Source organism: Pithys albifrons, chromosome 22 (genome assembly GCF_047495875.1).
Source record: "Pithys albifrons albifrons isolate INPA30051 chromosome 22, PitAlb_v1, whole genome shotgun sequence".
Taxonomy (NCBI): Eukaryota; Metazoa; Chordata; class Aves; order Passeriformes; family Thamnophilidae; genus Pithys; species Pithys albifrons.
In genome coordinates, this window is record NC_092479.1 from 1,488,550 (window position 1) to 1,501,780 (window position 13,231).

General features: G+C 50.8%; 1 protein-coding gene across 1 annotated transcript; it reads left to right on the top strand.

The window, feature by feature from the left end:
• The first annotated feature begins 1,141 nt into the window (after positions 1-1,141).
• On the top strand, positions 1,142-2,383 carry HIPK4 (homeodomain interacting protein kinase 4). The gene has a single exon (XM_071576011.1). The coding sequence runs from the start codon at positions 1,142-1,144 to the stop codon at positions 2,381-2,383; it is 1,242 nt and encodes a 413-aa protein (XP_071432112.1).
• Positions 2,384-13,231: the final 10,848 nt, after the last annotated feature.

Genomic DNA, 13,231 nt, shown 5'->3' on the forward strand with positions numbered 1-13,231 from the left:
CCCTTCTATGCTCCATTGATCATGTAAATTAAAAGTACTTTCTTTACATTCATGTTTCTTTATAAATTAGCAAGCAGCAAGGCCAGACAAAGACCAAAATAATAATATTTTATTACACTCCAATGCAGAAAGTCACCCCACATTTAATCTGGGGAGGGTAAGGGGTGAGGAAACTGCTAAATTTCAGCTGCCCAAGCTGGCACTGAGGCCCCAAACCTGTGGTGAAAAATGAACCACCATGCCAAGCATAGGGATCTTTGGGGATCCTGTGAAACAGTGGTGGAGTAGTGGAGCACCACTTACTCCCCCAAACACTCTTTAACCTCCTTGCCTAATCCATGCTAATCCATCCTTGCTTATTTTCCAGGTATTATTATTAAGTGGAGAAAGTGGGAAGTGGTGGCATTGCCCTGCTCAGCTTCTTGCTCTTGACCTAGCCGGAATAAATGTTAATGTCCAAAAAAGCAATGAGAATGGCTATGGGGTCTGGACATACGGTTTAGGAGACCAGAGAAGGGTTTTCTGGGGCTGAAAATAAGTGTATATTAGGGACTAGGCTCTGTTTTATGGGAACCAAGATGGATTTCAGGGCGCTGGGGATGGTTTATGTTGGGCTGAAGATGGAATTTTGGGAGCGAGGGTGGATGTTGTGGGGCTCGGATGGAGTTTGGGACACTAGGGGGAGGTTTGGGGGGAGGGGCTTGAATGGGTTTTGGGAGATAAGGGTCTGCATTTGGAGGACTCAAAGATGGTTTTGAGGGGCTGTGTTTGGGTCATGGGGGAATTGGATGGGGTTAGGAGGACCAAAGGGAAGGGGGTTAGGAGCCTGGAAATGGGTTTTCAGTGGGCTGGAATGGGTTTGCAGGTTCTGGGATCTATTTTGGGGGGACCAGGAATGTGGGTTTGGGTTTGTGGATGGATTTTAGGAGAGCAGGGCCACATTTGAGGTGTCCAGCACTGGATTTCAGGGGGCTCCTCTACCCAGGCTGCTTCTGTTGTGACATCATCATCAACAGGTGTTGCCACAGTGATGTTGGAACCCACAGTGTTCTGAGGCTGCAGTGGGACAGTCGGGTGTCCCCAGTCCCAGCTGGGCACTGAGCTGTAGCATCCTGAGCCCCTGATGAGCAGCTGACCCACCATGGTGACACTGGTGGTAGGTGATGAGTGCTATGACATGGTCGCCATGGTCGGGAAGGGGACCTTTGGGCAGGTGACCCAGGGACAGCGCAGGAGCACTGGGGAGATGGTGGCCATCAAGATCCTGAAGAACCATGATCACAATGGCCAAATGGTGAAGAATGAACTGAGGCTGCTGCAGGCCTTGCGGGAGGGGGACACAGAAGAGTCACATGTAGTCCGTTTCCTTGAGTCCTTCAGTGACCCAGTCTGGACCTATCTAGTCTTCGAGCTGCTGCAGCAAAACCTCTTTGACTTCCAAAAGCAGAACAACTTTTCACCACTGCCTGTTCGCCACATCCGTACCATCACGGCACAGGTGCTGGCAGCACTGGTCAAGCTGAAGGAGCTCTCCATCATCCATGCTGACCTTAAGCCAGAGAACATCATGCTGGTGGACCACTTGCGCTATCCATTTCACGTCAAGCTCATTGACTTCGGCTCAGCTATCCTCCTCCCTGAGGTCTGCCACATCCAGAAACCCTACATCCAAACCCGCTTTTACCGGGCACCAGAGATCTTGCTGGGGTTGCCCTTCTGCGAGAAGGTGGACATTTGGTCTTTGGGCTGTGTGATAGCTGAGCTTCACTTGGGTTGGCCCCTCTACCCTGGCCTTGATGAATATGACCAGGTACGCTACATCTGCTCTACCTTGGGACTACCCCAGGGTAAGCTGCTCTGTGCTGCCCAGAAGACACAGTCCTTCTTCCAACGGGTCCCATGTTCCACTGGTACGTGGCAGCTCAAACCACCAGGGAAGGTGATGGCAAAGCCAATGGAGAGGAGAGAGCATGTATTTTCCTCACTGGATCAGTTAGCAGCAGGGAACATCTTCCTGGTGCCCAATCCTGACCAGGAGGAGCTGGCCAAATGCTGTGACCTGTATGGGATGGTGGAGTTGGTCAAGAAGATGCTCACCTGGGACTCCCATGAGCGGATCACACCCAGAGCTGCCCTCCAGCATCCTTTCATCTCCATGCAGGAGATGAATTCCAGCTTTGAGGCTACCCAATACTACCAGCTCAGCCAGGAGGACCTGAGGGTATCCTGTATGGATTCCAGCAAAGCTGAGATCTTGCCTGGCATGGAGAAAGGTGCCTTCATCCCCACTGGCCAGGGTGGCATCCAGAAGGCCATTGCCCAGACGGATGGGCTCAGCTTGGCTGAGTTGGCTGGGGACAAGAACCAGCGGGGCATCTGCTAAGCCCCCAGCCCCACCCACCACAGCAGTTGTTGCCACCAGCATCACCCAAGACAGAGCCCACCAATCGTCACTTGACTATGCTGGGGCCTCCCAGCAGAGTGAAGCGGCACAGCCACTGCAATGGCAGCCCAGTCGTTGGTGGCATCATGGAGCAGAACCTGCCTGAAATACGGTACAGGTCATTCTATGCCAAGGTACAGGAACAGGGAGGGGGCTCCTGGGCACAGTCACTCGAGGATAATTGGTTCTTGGAGTCCCTTGGGTGCTTGGGGTCCCTTGGTGTCCTATGTCCTCTGATGCCACATGTCATGGGTGCTCAGGGTCCCTGGTGCTAGAGGTCCCCACAAAGAATGAGATAACACTCACTCCCTCCTCATGCTTTTCCTGCCCCTGCAGAGATCTCTTGTGATGCAGCATGACCCCAAGCCTCCAGGGATGTGGAGAACAGGCTCCAGGGGTCAGGCTGGGATGACGACACTGTGTCCAGCATGCTTCTCCTGCCACAGAGTTTGTGACATCCCCAGCACCACTGAGTCCCCATGGCAACCCTGGCACATACCCCAGCAGCTCAGAGCTTGCAAGAGACCTTCCTCATCCTCACCCTCAGACACCTGCCACCAAAACCCAGTGCCTTGCTGGTGGAGACCATGGCTAGGGCTGCACCAGGACACACTGTACGAGATGCTACCAGCTCTGTTCCTCACATTGATCCCCCAATAAATGGTTTTGTCAAAACCTGAGCAATTCTCCTGATTCCTGGCTGGAGAGGTTTGGCGTCACTGAGACTCCCAGCTTCTCTCCTGGGGCTAGTACAGCACTCAGCAAAGGCCCAGTGCTCTCCCTATCACTGCAGCGTGGAGGACATCCCAGCTCAACAACAATGCAAATTCTGTAAAACTTGGTTTTTCAACTTTTTTCCCAAACTGTAGCTGGGGTAGCCAGATTCAGTGCAGACAGACCTCACAGTTCCCCAGTGATCCATTCACCAATCCCAAAGAGAACTGCAGAGACTCTCTCAGTGCTTGACATCACCTGCTTGTAAACCACCTGTCGCTGCTCCCAGGTGATGCTGGTGCCCACAGCAGGGCCAGCACTGGCTCCATTCACCCTCACCTTCACTACCCTGCTTGGCTGTGCAAGGTTGTCACCAAACCAGTTGGATGCCTCTCCAAGGAGGTTTGTGGGGGAGGATGAGACACCTCAAGAACCATCCCTAGACCATTCTCAGCAGCAGCTGGTGATAACTTGCTCAGAAGCACTGAACCACACCAAAATCCAGAAAGGAGGAATGTGCATTCAGGGCACCTCCTACAACATCCCCACACAACATCCCCAAATGGAGCAGGGACCTCTCCCCATCATTCATGGAACCCCCCAGGTGAGAGCAGGTGTAGCACACCTGGAGCCCCCCCAAAGGAGCCAAGACCCCCAGAACCCTTCCAGTGGGACAGAGACACACTCCAGCATCCCTGTAATCCCCAAATCTGTGTTCTGAGCCCCTACCTGCCCTTTTACCCCAACCCCTGTCTCCCCCAGCTCCCAATCATGCTTGTGCTCGTTGCAGTGTGGGGGCAATATCTGCCCCCTGCCCCAGCTCCTTGGCTTCCTCTTCTGCCAAGTGCATGTGTGTGCAGTTGGAACTCAGCCCTGGGAGGGTCTTACAGACTTCTCAGGGGGACAATTTTGAGGGCTTCATTTTCCCCTCAAACTCCCAGCTCACTGTCATACATGTAGGGCTTGTCCTGCTCCTCCACGGTAGCATTCACCATCCTCTCCATTCCTCTCCCACAGGCTGCAGGAGGTGGGGGTTAACACTTGTCCCTCTCTGTCCCGCCACAGGTTCTCACTTGGCCCTTGTTCTCACAGTAGGAGCAAGTGTCATCCAGCTGATCTCCATCAGGGTCATGGGGGAAATTGAGGGGGGAGGGCTTCTTGGGGCAGTGGGGGCCAGGGATGGATGGATGGACAAATATACCCCTCCTTTCACAGGGGGTAAGAGACAGATGAATGGACAGGTGGACACACATACTCTCCACATCCCACCATTGTGGGTCAAGGATGGATGGATGGATGGATGGATGGATGGATGGATGGATGGATGGATGGATAGATGGACGGCAGAGATGGCCAGACCAAAGGATGGACAGATGGATGGGGGAAGAACCAATAGGAGGGCAGATAGATGGACACAGTAGCCTTGATGGATGGATGGACAAATGTCTAGACTAGATGGACAGATGGACAGACAGCAGGGTTGGCCAAACATGGGCCAGATGACAGACAGACAGCAGAGACAGCCAGGCCAGGGGGACAGATGGATGGGTGGCAGGGATGGCCTGGATGGATGGATGGATGGATGGATGGATGGATGGATGGATGGATGGATGGATGGAGGTGTAGGACAGACAGGAGAGCTGACAGATTGTCCGAGAGTCTCCTGGATGGGTGCAGAGACAGACAGAGGGACAGGTGAAGGGATGCATAACCAGATGGATCGACAGATGTCTGAGTCCCAGATGTCTGTTATCTCAGAGATTTACATGAGGGGGAGAGAGGGGAGGGGGAGAGAGCAATAGTTTACAATATTGTCTGGTAACATTCATTCCAGGGTTTTTTCTTATCTCAAGGCAGGAGACAGCTTTATCTTCAAGTTGAGCATCACCAGCCTTCTCTGTTCTTGGTTATGGAATTTCTCTCAGCCTTTGTTGACTAAGGCTGGTTGTTTAAGCTTTTTAGCCCTCTTTGCTGGAAGCTGATTTTCAGATTCCAACATCCAGCATCAACCCAGGCTGGAGTATTGTTGTAGTTTGGAATTATTATGTAAATTCTCTCCCCAGCCACTAACTGCCCATGCCAGTAGTTAACAAAAAAAGTAGCTACCTGCTGATCACTTGGGTGGGGGCAGGTTTGTCCCTTTTGTTCTTGGGGACTACACACAGTTGGGAGTTGGGTGTGTGTGCGGGGTTGAGGAGAAGCCGGCTCGCTGCTGCTGCCTGCCCCGGGACTGCTTCTGGCTGCTCATGTTTCTGCTTCTTGGACAAGGAACACAGGGGGAAGAGACAGTGTTCATCTGAGAGCTCAACACTCGTCTGTCTCTCTGGAGAGGGACTGGAAACTCACTCCGCAGCCAGCCGGGCTGTGACACTGACACTGCCTAAGTATAACTTTCCTCCCGGAGGAAAAACCTGCTGGGTTTTGTTGTTGGGGTTTTTTTTTTCTCTCTCTTGTGGTGTTGGGGAAGTGGTTTGCTCTAGTCTGTTTACAGATATATATATATATGTATCAGTTAAGAACAGTTATCCTTCTTGTATTAAAATTCCTTTTCTTAAATTTGATAAAGAGTGGTGTGATTATTGTGGAGGAGGCCCCTCCCCCGCTTGTGGGTAAACATTTTGGTTTTTCCCCTCAAACCAAGACATATTTTTGGTGCCCAACGTTTGGGGCTTGTAAACAAAGAAGGATAACTCTTCTTGTTCCACCATGTGTGTATTGAGTTTAGGGTCCATGAGGACCATCCTGTATAATATATTGGCTTTCTGTTGGTACAAATTTATGCCAAAAGGAGCGGCAGGTTTAAGTCTTATCAACAAATCAATGAGTAAAACTCAAATAGCCGCAATTGTTATTGAGTTCCTACTTTGGATTTATGGTGCTATGAATTCAATGCCTGTGGGTGTCATTTGGATGGTGTTCTCAAGGCTGTTTTCCTGCCGTAACCTAAGCTGCTACCTCTGGGGATTTAGTGATAATAGTACTGACCCTTGGGAAGGAACAAAGGGGAGTTTTTTTCTCCCGACCCTTCGTCCATTCCCCCTTCAAGTCTGCTACAACGGCTTTTGAGATGTTTAAATTCTCCCTGAGATACCTTGCCAGAGATACCTTGCTTTTTATGGTTTTTCTGCAAGGTTGTATCTCTGTGGCCTACAGTATGTTTTTCGAGAACGCATTCAGAAGCCCAGCCCAGTGAAGGGGGAAAAGAAAGGGAGTAAACCCCCTGATGTCACAGTGAAGGGGGGAAAGCAAGAGAGTAAAACCCCTGATGTCACAGTGAAGGGGGAAAAGGAAGAGAATAAAACCCCTGATGTCACAGTGAAGAGGGAGAAGGAAGAGGGTAAAACCCCTGATGTTGCAGTGACACAGGACGAGGCTAAAAAAGGGGAAGAGGGTAAAACCTCTGACGTCACAGTGACGCAGGACGAGGCTAAACCGGGTGGACAGTCCAAGCCTATGGAAGTTGCCCCTATCCAGAAAAGGAAATATAAGACCAAACCAGCCCGTCCAGAGGATGATGAGGGGGCTGCTGCACCTCCACAGCAAGCAGACCCAGAGCCTGAGATCATCACTGAGTCATTGTCATTTGATAATCTCCGTAGTTTGCGGAAAGACATTGCTCGACACCCGGGTGAGCCCATCCTGACTTGGTTGATCCGAGTTTGGGACCTTATGGGTGAAACCTTACAGCTGGATGGTGCTGAAGCCAGGTTTTTGGGGGCTCTGGCCCAGGATGTGGCTATTGAACAGGTGTTTGTGAGGGAATCAAAGCCCCTTTCACTCTGGGCATGACTTCTAATGAGTGTAAGAGAGAAGTTTGTTTATAGAGAAATCCTGCAGGAACATCACATTAAGAAGACTTGGAAGACGATGGAAGAAGGAATTTTACGTCTGAGGGAGATGGCAATGATGGACGTGCTTTTTGGTAGGGGTGGGCAAACCAATAATGACCCTGACAAGGTAAGACGCACACCACGTATGTGGTGGAACCTCTCACACACGGGGCCAGCTGAATACACCGATTTCCTGGCATCCATGTATAGGGAAGTGTCTTGGTTTAAGGGGAAAAACCAAAATGTTTACCCACAAGCGGGGAAGGGGCCTTCTCCACGCCACTCTTTATCAAATTTAAGAAGAGGAACTTTTAATACAAGAAGGATAACTATATTAGGTATAGGTATAACTATAAACAGACTAGAGCAAACCACTTCCCCAACACCACAGAGGAAAAAAACCAAACCAAAACAACAACCCTCACAAACAACAATCCCCACAACAAGTTTCCTTCGGGAGAAGAGTTATATTTATGGCAGTATCAGTGTCACAGCCCGGCTGGCAGCAGGGTGAGTTCCCAGATGAACTCTGTGTCTCTTATCCCAAAGAAAGAAAAAGAAAGCTGAAAGTGGGGAACCGCCGCGCGTCCTGGAAAGCAGCTGCAAACTTCTCTCTCCCGGGTCACTGCCCCAGCTGGGGCGGGCAGGCCATGACGGTGCAGGCGGCGGTGAGAGCGGAGCAGGAGCCGGGATCCCAAATGCAGGAACCAGGAGAAACAGCCGTGGCGAGGAGAAAAGCACCGTCTCAGCCAGAAGCCCCAGCAGTGCCAGCAGAGCAGCTTCCCTCCTGGGCAGCGCACACACCGCTCCCAAGTTCCGCCCAGCTAAGAATGGAAACATGTCCCCAAAAAACAAAGAGACAACCTGCCCCCACCCAAGTGATCAGCAGGAACTACTTCTTTTTGTTAACTGCTGGCATGGGCAGTTAGTGACAGGGGACAGAATTTACATAGTAATCCCAAACTACAGCAGGAAGAGAACCAAGAAACAGTGGGTGCTGTAGCAAATAAGCTGTGGATATATGAAGGCATGACCCACAGCCCAATGCAGGCCCGTATTTCTGCTGTAGAGACATTGGGTGCAGAGGTAAAGAATGAGCAGAGGAAACTTAGAGAGGAGATTAGAGCGGAGATTAGAGACAGTCTCCAAGTGGCACCAGTGCAAATGAGAACCTCTGAAGTCAGAGCCAGACGCCCCCCAGCCAGAGGAAGTGGACAGGCCTCACGAACTGGCCAAACATGGAGAAGACATGGGACGGGGGGATGGGAAACCCACCCGTGCCCTTGCAGCCCAAGTACAAGAACTGAAGGAGAATGGAAGAAGGTCAGTGAGAGTAAGTGCAGTCCCAGTTTCCCACGGGCAAGAATCTGACCCACAGGAGGGCACCTCCCAGGTGTACTCATCGAGAAAAGGCTCCGACTGCTATGACCAAGACCAGTCTTACGGGGGCCCTGCCTCTAGCCAGGTAGAGGCACGGGACAACCGTGTCTATTGGACTGTGTGGATTCGATGGCCTGGCACATCAGACCCACAAAGGTATAAGGCTTTGGTTGATACCGGCACTCAATGCACATTAATGCCATCAGGACATGTGGGCTCAGAAACTATTTCTATTTCTGGGGTGACAGGGGGATCTCAAGAATTGACTGTGCTAGAAGCTGAAGTGAGCTTGACAGGGAAAGACTGGCAGAAACACCCCATTGTGACTGGTCCAGCCGCCCCATGTATCCTGGGCATTGACTACCTCAGGAATGGATATTTTAAGGACCCAAAGGGGCATAGATGGTCTTTTGGAATAGCCACTGTAGAGACAGAAGGGATTGAACAATTGATCTCATTGCCAGGTCTTTCAAAAAGTCCTTCTGCTGTCAGACTGTTGAAAGTTGAGGAACAGCAGGTGCCAATTGCCACCACGACAGTGCACCGTCGGCAATACCGAACGAACCGTGATGCTGTGATCCCCATCCATAAGATGATCCGTGAACTGGAGAGCCAAGGGGTGGTCAGCAAAACCCACTCACCCTTCAACAGCCCCATCTGGCCTGTGCATAAGTCTGATGGAGAATGGAGATTGACTGTGGACTATCGTGGCTTGAATGAAGTTACCCCACCACTGAGTGCTGCTGTGCCAGATATGTTGGAGCTCCAGTATGAGTTGGAGTCCAAAGCAGCAAAGTGGTATGCCACTATTGACATTGCTAATGCTTTCTTCTCCATTCCTCTGGCACCAGAGTGCAGGCCACAGTTTGCTTTTACGTGGAGGGGCGTGCAGTACACCTGGAACCGACTACCCCAGGGGTGGAAACACAGTCCCACCATCTGTCATGGACTGATCCAGACTGCACTGGAGAAGGGTGAGGCCCCAGAATACCTGCAATACATAGGGACAGGTGAAGGGATGCATAACCAGATGGATCGACAGATGTCTGAGTCCCAGCGGACATCTCTGATAAAGGGTGTCCCTCAGGGGTCCATACTGGCACCAATGCTACTCAATATCTTCATCAATGACACAGACCATTGGACTGAGCACACCCTCAGCATGTTGGCAGATGCCCTGAGCTGAGTGGTGTGGGTGACACACCTGAAGGACAGGATGCCATCCAGAGGGACCTGGACAACCTCAAGCAGTGGGCCCATGGGAACCTCATGAGGTTCAACGAGGCCAGGTGCAGATGCTGTACACGGGTTGGGGCAACCCCCAGCTGTGAAGGCCAATAATAACAATCCCAGTCATGGAGATGAAAACTGGAATACTTTATTGAACATGCAACATGCAATTTAAGGTTTCTGAACAGCACATGCTAATAGGGAGGAAGAGTTATGGTAATCCAGGGAGGGCTTATTTTAATTAGGGAATTGCACAATACTTGCTAAGTTACAGATCTGTTATCTCAGAGATTTACATGAGGGGGAGAGAGCAAGAGTTTACAATATTGTCTGGGGGGACACAGCAGAAGAGGTTTTTCAGAAAGGAGAGAAAATCATCCAGATCCTTTTGGGAGCTGGCTTTGCCATCAAATGGAGTAAGTTTAAGGGACCAGCCCAAGAGATCCAGTTCCTTGGAGTGAAGTGGCAGAACGGACGCCATCAGATTCCAACAGAAGTCATCAATAAGATCACAGCAATGTCTCCACCTACCAGCAAAAAGGAAACACAAGCCTTCCTGGGTGCCATAGGGTTCTGGAGGATGCATATCCCAGCATACAGTCAGATCGTAAGCCCTCTCTACTTGGTAACCCGTAAGAAGAATGATTTCCACTGGGGCCCTGAGCAGCAACAAGCCTTTGACCAGATCAAGCATGAGATTGCTCAGGCTGTAGCCCTTGGACCAGTCAGGACAGGACCAGACACACAGAACATGCTCTACTCTGCTGCTGGGAACAATGGCCTGTCTTGGAGCCTTTGGCAGAAGGTGCCTGGTGAGACTCGAGGACGACCACTTGGATTCTGGATCTGAGGCTACAGAGGATCCGAAGCCAACTATACCCCAACAGAGAAAGAGATCCTAGCCGCCTATGAAGGAGTTCAAGCTGCCTCAGCAGTGATTGGCACAGAAGCACAGCTCTTTCTGGCACCTCGACTACCAGTGCTGAAGTGGATGTTGGCAGGACAGGCTGCCTCTACACATCACGCCACTGATGCTACCTGGAGCAAGTGGATTGTCCTGATTATGCAGCATGCCCATATGGGAAAACCAAATCGCCCTGGGATCCTGGAAATCATCACAAACTGGCCTGAAGGTGAAAATTTTGGTCTAGCAGATGAAGAGGAAGAGCAGGTGACACGTGCGGAAGAAGCTCCACCATACAATCAATTGCCAAAAGAGGAAATACGCTACGCCCTCTTCACCGATGGCTCCTGTCGCACTGTAGGGACTAATCGCAAATGGAAAGCAGCTGTATGGAGTCCCACATGACAAGTTGCAGAAGCTACTGAAGGAGGAGGTGGGTCGAGTCAGTTTGCAGAGCTTTAAGGCGTGCAGTTGGCCCTGGACATTGCTGAACGAGAGAAATGGCCAAAGCTTTACCTCTACACCGACTCATGAATGGTGGCCAGTGCTCTCTGGGGATGGTTAGACCGATGGAAGAAAACCAATTGGAAACGCAGAGGGAAACCCATCTGGGCTGCCGATATATGGCAAGACATCGCCACCCGAGTAGAGAAGCTGATTGTGAGAGTCCGCCACGTAGACGCACACGTGCCCAAAAATCGGGCCAATGAGGAACATCGCAACAACCAACAGGCAGACTGAGCTGCACAAGTGAAAGTATCACAGACAGATCTGGACTGGCAGCACAAGGGAGAGCTGTTCTTGACTCGATGGGCCCATGATGCCTTGGGCCATCAGGGCAGAGATGCCACTTATAAATGGGCACAAGACCGAGGGGTGGATTTAACCATGGACATTATCTCTCAGGTTATCCATGACTGTGAGACATGTGCTGCCATTAAGCAGGCTAAGAGAGTGAAGCCCCTGTGGTATGGTGGATGCTGAGATAAGTATAAGTACGGGGAGGCCTGGCAGGTTGACTACATCACACTGCCACGGACCCGCCAAGGCAAGCGCTATGTGCTCACCATGGTGGAAGCAACCACAGGGTGGCTGGAGACACACCCAGTGCCTCACGCCACTGCCTGGAACACCATCCTAGACCTGGAAAAACAAGTCCTGTGGTGACATGGCACCCCAGAGCGAATTGAGTCAGATAATGGAACTCATTTCAAGAACAGCTTAGTTGCTACCTGGGCGAGAGAACATGGCATTGAGTGGGTGCATCATATCCCCTACCATGCACCAACTGCCGGGAAAGTTGAACGGTGTAATGGACTGTTGAAAACAACTTTGAAGGCGTTGGGTGGAGGGACTTTCAAACACTGGGATCAACACTTAGCAAAGGCTACATGGTTAGTCAACACTAGAGGCTCTGTCAATCGAGCCGGTCCTGCCCAATCAGAACCCCTTCACACTGTAGATGAAGACAAAGTCCCTGTAATACACCTGAGAGGTATGCTAGGGAAAACAGTCTGGATCAACCCTGCCTCAGGCAAAGGCAAACCCATTCGTGGGGTTGTCTTCACTCAGGGATCTGGTTCCACCTGGTGGGTGATGCAGGAAGATGGAGAGACATGATGTGTACCTCAAGGGGAACTTATCTCTGGGTAAACAACTCACATTACTGTATTTATAAACATTTAAATATTTGAAAGAAAATTGAAGTTTGATGTAGAGTATTGGCATGGAAGAGAATTTAGGGGTGGATAATGCTGTAGTTTGGAATTATTATGTAAATTCTCTCCCCAGCCACTAACTGCCCATGCCAGTAGTTAACAAAAAAAGTAGCTACCTGCTGATCACTTGGGTGGGGGCAGGTTTGTCTCTTTTCCTCTTGGGGACTACACACAGTTGGGAGTTGGGTGTGTGTGCGGGGTTGAGGAGAAGCCGGCTCGCTGCTGCTGCCTGCCCCGGGACTGCTTCTGGCTGCTCATGTTTCTGCTTCTTGGACAAGGAACACAGGGGGAAGAGACAGTGTTCATCTGAGAGCTCAACACTCATCTGTCTCTCTGGAGAGGAACTGGAAACTCACTCCGCAGCCAGCCGGGCTGTGACACTGACACTGTCTAAGTATAACTTTCCTCCCGGAGGAAAAACCTGCTGGGTTTTGTTGTTGGGGGTTTTTTTTCTCTCTCTTGTGGTGTTGGGGAAGCGGTTTGCACTAGTCTGTTTACAGATATATATAGCAGTTAAGAACAGTTAACCTTCTTGTATTAAAATTCCTTTTCATAGAATCATAGAATCGATCGATTGGGTTGGAAAAGACCTCCAAGATCATCGAGTCCAACCCTTGGTTCAACTCTAGCTCATTTACTAGATCATGGCACCCAGCGCCACGTCCAATCTGCATTTAAAGATCTCTAGGGATGGTGAATCCACCACCTCTCCGGGCAGCCCATTCCAATGCCTGATTACTCTCTCTGTAAAAAATTTTTTTCTGATATCCAACTTAAATTTCCCCTGGCAGAGCTTAAGCCCGTGCCCCCTTGTTCTATTGCTGAGTGCCTGGGAGAAGAGACCAGCCCCCACCTGGCTATAACTTCCCTTCAGGTAGTTATAGACAGTGATGAGGTCACCTCTGAGCCTCCTCTTCTCCAGGCTAAACAACCCCAGCTCCTTCAGCCTCTCCCCATAGGACTTGTGCTCCAGTCCCTTCACCAGCCTTGTTGCTCTTCTCTGGACCCGCTC

Excerpts from the sequence above, each read along its gene's own strand:
- HIPK4 (XM_071576011.1), top strand. The coding sequence starts at position 1,142 with ATGGTGACACTGGTGGTAGGTGATGAGTGCTATGACATGGTCGCCATG.